Source organism: Sesamum indicum, linkage group LG10, assembly GCF_000512975.1.
Source record: "Sesamum indicum cultivar Zhongzhi No. 13 linkage group LG10, S_indicum_v1.0, whole genome shotgun sequence".
Classification (NCBI taxonomy): domain Eukaryota; kingdom Viridiplantae; phylum Streptophyta; class Magnoliopsida; order Lamiales; family Pedaliaceae; genus Sesamum; species Sesamum indicum.
The window spans coordinates 10,236,882-10,243,801 of NC_026154.1; the positions used below are offsets into that span (position 1 = coordinate 10,236,882).

The following is a 6,920-nucleotide window of genomic DNA, read 5'->3' on the forward strand; positions in this document are numbered from 1 at the left end:
TTATCCATCAGTTAATACTCTACAGACACATCCTTGTTGCAGGTTAATACATACATCTAATACCACAACAAATTCATGGTCTCCAGTCCAATGGGAAAGAATTTTCTAACAACCACTTCAGACAACACTTCACTGCTCCACCTTGGTTCGACTCAGTTGCTTAAGCCATGCTGATCTTCATGCAACTTCCAGCAAGAGCAAGTCCAGGCTCTATTCACTTCCTTGCCCAAACCAACAACGGCATCATCATCAACTCATCAGAGTTTGTGGATGCACCAATCATGAGATCACTTAGAGCAGCCACTGGTCCATTGTCATTTAGTTGCCACCTCCAGTACCGTATACAGTATATTTGCCGTAGTGCACCCTCATGATGCATTACCCTGGTTATGTCAGAGTATCTCATCAAACAATATACAGGTATAAAACATAAACCAAAAAAGATAAAAGGAGCAGGAAAAGAAAAAAAAAAAAAGGTCTCCTGCTATTCTTAACTTTGGTTTCTTCTGCCAAATCTGTAACATTACGCTAGACCAGAGTAGGGATCAGAACCAAGAACCCCATGACAAAATGTTTAGTTGCATCACTGCAAGAAGATATTACCTCCCCCCTCCTCAGAAGAGAAGCTATGGAGAAGAAAAGGTGGATATAGGACAATAACTTATATCTTATTTTCCGTTTTTGGTGGAAACAATGACAGCATTTCTAGATTTACTTCCTCACTTTTTCATCCACCCAGCATACCTAACAAGATTTGACACCAGAATGAACCCAAATTTCACAAGTGTTGTTCAAGCTGGCATCCACTGTTGAATTGCTACCGTTTTCAGAAAATAATAATCCTTCTCATCTAACCACTACAGAGTTATAGAGAATTAGCAAATATAGCTACCAAATTAATAATCCTTATTTAAAGCTAGATACACGATTAGAACTCAGAATAAACAGCATGACGCTTAGACAAAAGAGAAGCATCAGAAAATCATCAAATTGAAAAATAAGGGTTTCAAATACATAAAATACAAGAACTTACCCCAATAAGTTATGCTACTATGAAGCAAGGATATTTTTAGATACCAAACAGAAACAATATTACCAAGCAATTTTTCGTGATAACTGATAACGAAGAAGGATGAATACCGCGGAGCTAGATATTACTCGCTCTGTATGCATTTCGTAAAATGCAATTCTTGTTATTAGATTAGATACTTCAACCAAGTGTTTACAGGAAATTATTTAAACAGGCAATCTTAGAATATAAATATTGCATCCAGCAATTCTGGGATGTACTTAATACCTTTTATGCTTTTAAAACCAGGCCAACATCAGCAATGCATATTATAACAACTGTTGGTATAGCCAGCATATAACCAGCCAAAACCAACCTTAAGTGCTTCATCAATAGCTTTTGAACTGCTATTTTCTTTACTTGAAAACATTCTTCAATAGTGCATACAACTCCGGAAAGCCAATTGATATTGATTTTATTTTCAAAACATGAGAGTGAACTACAGCATAAAATCAACAGAATTTAGTCTGAAAGTGAAAAAAACAAAGTCATATATTTAAACTAAAAGGTACCTCCAGCAGTAATCAAATTCACCATTTTAGGCTTTTGATATCTTAAAACCGAAACAAATTAGAAAGAAAAGAATGGAGAGAATAAAACAGTAAGTAATTCCCTACCAAAAATAGTGGAACCCAGTAAATATTTTTCCCACTCTCATTAATTTTCTTAACAACACGAAAGATGGAAGATTTCTGATTCGGTGAATAGCCCTTATCAAAAAATTAATAAATAAATCTGAGAGGATAAGTGAAGAAATTTCTTACTTATTTTCAGAATGAAAAAAGGAAAATGCAAACAGACCCCAACCGTAAGTGCATGCGTACATGCATGGCCTGACTTTAAATCACTTTAAGTGACAAGAATGATATGTAATTTTTCCTTGGAACTTCAGAATAAAGAGGAAAGGTGAGTATTGAATAATAGGATCAAAATTGAGGAGTTAAACTGCATTAAATTCCACAGAACACAATGTCAATTAACATTAGTTTACAGGCTGCACTTTCCTTGTTCCATGGATGTAAAAGGCAATACCTCAAGTTCGTAATGCATCTCAGAGATTTTACTCTCATGAAATTGAAGTTCACATCTTCTGTGAATTCTACGACGAGTTCTACCTTAAACTACAGATTATCTTACAGTTTTCAGTAAATTAATTGATTCTTTCATCTTTGATTGTGGCTTCCTAACATTCTCTTCTTCAAAATCCAATACCTTCTCTGAAGACTTCCTCCTCCTTTTGAGACGTGTTCCTCCAGTGTCCTCTGCAGCATAATTGCAATTGCTTCAATATAGCAGCAGAAATGAAAGGTCCTTGGGTATATGTTAGACGACAAAAGCAAAAAAAAGAATGTATGAAAAGTTTGTAAAACCATGTTCAAAAATATCATAGCGAAAGCAGCCTCAGACAATGGTACTGCATCTTTAAACTTCAAATTTGGAAACATTTCTAAATAGTTCTCCTGCCTTTTGGTATGTGGTCACATTCTGCTTGTTCCAAGAGTGATATATAAAGTGAATATGAAAAATGTCACAGCAACAAGCAACATGTAACCACAAACCAAAGATCATCACCTAATAGCATGAAAAAGGATTATATGTTGAAAGGAAAATAGTTTTAAATCCAAGACTTGAAAATTTCACTTGCTTTAACATGGTTAGTATTGCCCGTACGATATACAGCAAAAATAACAGAAAAGCAATTACTGAGTTGTCCATAACTCCTTTTTGCACACAAAAAGCACTTTTCCTCATGCTTTTTCTACTTGGTGGATATTGACGTCGGTAACATTGTAAATCACATTCTCCACCATTTCAGTGATGCATCAGTAATAATAGTATCAAGTACTGGAGACAAGCTTTATTTATAATGAATTAACAAAGGGCAGAATGTCACCTTCAAGAGGACTGGATTCATGATTTGTTAAATGGCCATTCTGCCCTGCCTCCTCTGAAAGAGGAGATAAAGACTGGCTACCATGCCCCAGCTTTGAAGTACTTAAAACATGTGCGTCCTGCAGTTCAGGAATATCCGGAGACGGGTCAGCAGGCAAGAAGCGTATTTCATTCTGTGACATGTCTGAATCACTGAAAGCAGAATCTTTCTCAACTGTCACAATATCGATTTCTTCATCTTCATTTATATCCGAATCTTTCACCTGGAAAAATATACACATTTTATACAGGGAAAAAAAAAAGGCACAAAGGAAAGAAAAGAAAAGGCAGATTATCCTGATCTTTAACTCACTTTCTCCGCTTCGGGCACTAAATCAAATTCATCTTCTCGTTCAACATACTCCTCGTTTTCCTCAAGCTCTTTAAAATCTGGAGCAAATGCGCTCCAATTCTCAGTATAATCCTTCGCCCAGATATAAACCAAGCCAGTCAAGGAGACAGAAACAACAACAGGATGAACAGGGTGCCATGCCAAATCTATTAATGCTTCCTTTGGACCTTCAAGGATTTTAACAAGATGCCCAGCCTTGTCCCATATGTATATCTTGTGCTCTCCTTTGCTAGCAGAACCCCCAACAACCCACTCCCCATCACCACTAAAACATGGTGCTTTCCAGTGCACTTTGGTAATCGAGTCCTGAAACTCGCGAAAGAGAGCTAAACACCTTGATCCAACAGCTCTTAACTTTTCAACTTCATCTTCCTCGGCACATTCATGGTTTAATTCATCCAGGGCTTTAAGGCCATGTTTCAATGGCAAAAGGTTTTCATATATTCTGATAGTTCTGTCATTCGAGTTTGTCAAAAGATACTGTCCGTTCCTGCTAAATATGATATTCTTTATCACAGCACTCCCTGGAATAGGAACAATACCACGTATTTTAATGCTTTTATGATCTATAATCAATATCTCCCCTTTCGAATTTCCCACATAAACCAAATCTCCATATTTGTTGAAGCAAGCTGCAGTAGGTGTAAATGGAGCAGATCCATCTGAAAATTTGTTACGTGATGGAGGGGCAACACCATTTGCCATGTCAGATAATGACACAGGAAGCACTGTTGTAGTAGTTGTATCGAAGTCGACGATCATAGGAGCTGATGAAAGAGGACAAGCTAAGCAAATAGATGGAGTGGAGGAACCAGGATGCAGACGGGCTTGCAAAGGTGTTTGCTGTAAGGTTGTCCGAGCTATTTTTTCACCTGTGACCACATCCCAAAGAGTCAACGACTTATCTGCAGCTGCCACTAGTATGCGATGACCATTCTTGGACCAACAAACACTCGTGATGGCAGCAACACTATCCTTGTCCCTGAACTCTTTCGCAATGCCTCTGGTTTCAAAATCCCATATAACACAGCTTCCATCAGAGCACCCAGCTGACCAAGAAATATAAAATATTAAACAAACAGCCCCAGAAAGTAACATTTGCTCTCTTTTGTACAAAAAATTAAGTTACCAAACTCTCTTACTAGATTATCATGACTTAACAATGCTCATCCATGCTACAAAGACCATCGGGTTCAAAAGTCATTACATACTGATGGAAGATATTTCTCAACCAAAAATAGCCCCCCAACCCCAGGGAGCACCACAGTTCGGCAGGTGGGATGCATCTAATACAAGATTGCTTCCAGTGTAGGATTGATTCACCAATAACATCGAGAATGCTCTTGTTTTGTTCTCAAAGTTAATATCTAACATCCGCAATCTATTTTTGCTGCTCCTCTAAATTAATATCTAAAATATGCCTCAATGATAATTTCTTCTGTACTTTCAGAGCAAAGAATATCAACTAATTAAGATAAGACTCCCTCTAGAATAACTCTTTCAACTGACTAAAGAATAAGCAGCTCAACCAAAATAAAGTTTACAACGCATACCCTGGGATAAAGAGGACAAAAAGCTCACACTGAACTAGTAATATGGTTAAGCTGAAATAATAGAACATTTGGACAGCAAATTCCCTGATATAGAAAGAAAAAATACCGGAAGAAACACTATATGCACAATGAAACCAAACCATAGAATACTAAAGGTTTATCTTTTCCACACAAACTTCAACTTCGAAGACAGACAGATTGAGAATCTTTCAGTAACTTCTATGAGTGCAAGGATAACCAAAGAGCATGTATACAAGCAGCATCATTGGAAAGAAATTGCAAATTATTAAGTATAAAGCACTCTGTAGTTATTACTGTCCTATCTCAATATCTTCTTCTTGTTCTTTCTTTACATTTAATTAAAAATTGTTAATGATTCTGACCAATCAGTATTCTATATGAAGCATTTTCCTCATGATTTGGTTCTTTTCACCTCTGATGTTAAAATCAAATCAAATGGCGTGATTTTTGTAAGAAAACATGTCAAGGATGAAACGTTAAGCGCATTTCAATGTTAAAAGCTTGTAAAGCATAACTCATTTACCCTCGAAATTATACATGAAATTATAAGTCATTCAGCTCCCCCACTTAGCCACATTGTCAAGTACAAATAAACGTAACGAAGTAAAAGATCAGAAAGGCACTGATACCAATTAATTCTAAATGAGATGAAATTCAAATTAAAATGATACCAGCAAGAAGGGTTCCCCGACGATTAAAGGCAATACATTTCATAACTCCATGCTCCAAATACTCCTCTATTACTTCTGGGAAATCCCCCTGTAGCGGGTCTATATAAAACCCAAACAAAACCCAAAAAACAAAAAATTACAACTAGTAAGAAAAATTAATAGCAAAAGACGAATAATACTAAGTAAAGCATCCGTAATGTATGATATCAGCACATAAAATGTTATATCCCCAGAAAAGAAAAGAGGAAAACAAAAGAAAAATTACCAATGATGGGAGCGTTCATTATCACCAAACGCTTCAAACTGCTTCACAATTCGACACAAAATATAAAATATCTTAAGAATTTGAAGTATGGCGGAGGACAGCACAGGATTAATGAGTCAAAAGACAGAAAGAAAGCAGCTTTCGCGATTTTTTCTTCCTTATATTAATGGGGTTATAGAATTGAAGAAAGACCCTTGCGCGTGTGGATACAGTACCTTATATATAGAGTTATATAGAAGGTAAAGGGTTTTACGGGAAGCGGGAAAGCAATGGGAGAGAGGAAATCCGATGGGCAGTTCAGGAATTCTGAAGTAGTCCTAATAGGGGGAGTCAAGACTCAGGTTTTTACTCATCTCAATTCGCTCGAATTCCTTTTCCTTCTATTCCTCCAAGAACGGGAAGAGGATGCGCGCGCGTGTTTTAATATAGGGTAATTACAACCACATAAGACGTAATATAAGTATAAATATTTTTTATTTTTTAAAAATTATAAATATACATAATATGTAATAAAATTATATAAATTTTTTAATATAATGCATTTTCGTTAATTAGTAACAAAATGTGTATTTTTTGCTAAGTTTTATAAAACATAGATATATTTATAATTTTTAAAAAATAAAAAATATTTATACTTTTACTACGTCTTATGTGGTTGTAATTTAATATAATGCATTTTTCGTTAATTACTAACATAATGGATATTTTTTGCTAAATTTTATAAAACACAAGTGGGATTTAGCCTATTTCAAAAACAAAGATGGTTTCAATTATTTCAACAAAACACAGGAGTAAAAACGCATTTTAGCCTATTAAATTAGTACATGGCTGCCCCATTTTCCAATGCCAAAAATAACCCTCAAGTATTGGTCAAAAAGTGATTGTAATGACATTTTTTGTTTCTTCCCCCCATTGTTGCAAACTTGGAAGTGTAATTGTGTAAGTCTTCGATTTTTCCTTCTTCAAACAACATCGCGCATCTCTAAGTTTCATGTACTTGTCTTCTTTTTTCTTGTTTTTTTTTTTTTTTGGCAAAACTTGAAGCTAAGCTGAAAAA

At 35.6% G+C, this 6,920-nt stretch overlaps 1 protein-coding gene across 2 annotated transcripts; it reads right to left on the reverse strand.

The window, feature by feature from the left end:
- On the reverse strand, positions 185-6,271 carry LOC105172293 (protein RBL). Of its 2 annotated transcripts, none has more exons than XR_002287941.1 (6): positions 5,864-6,271; positions 5,599-5,697; positions 3,315-4,402; positions 2,964-3,225; positions 496-2,331; positions 185-383 (listed from the first exon to the last, which is right to left on the reverse strand). XR_002287941.1 is itself a non-coding variant. In XM_011093678.2 (6 exons), the coding sequence occupies exons 1-6, from the start codon at positions 5,880-5,882 to the stop codon at positions 369-371; spliced, it is 1,533 nt and encodes a 510-aa protein (XP_011091980.1). In that variant the 5' UTR covers positions 5,883-6,271; the 3' UTR covers positions 185-368. The 2 variants fall into 2 exon arrangements, 1 of the variants encoding a protein (XP_011091980.1); XM_011093678.2 differs by having other exon boundaries at positions 2,282-2,331.

What these genes read in the sequence shown, in the direction of transcription:
- LOC105172293 (XM_011093678.2), bottom strand. An exon ending in TCGGGGAACCCTTCTTGCTG is followed by an intron (nt 4,403 to 5,598) that starts GTATCATTTTAA and finishes TTTCTTGGTCAG; the next exon opens with CTGGGTGCTCTGATGGAAGC. An exon ending in TGAATCCAGTCCTCTTGAAG is followed by an intron (nt 2,332 to 2,963) that starts GTGACATTCTGC and finishes ATTATGCTGCAG; the next exon opens with AGGACACTGGAGGAACACGT.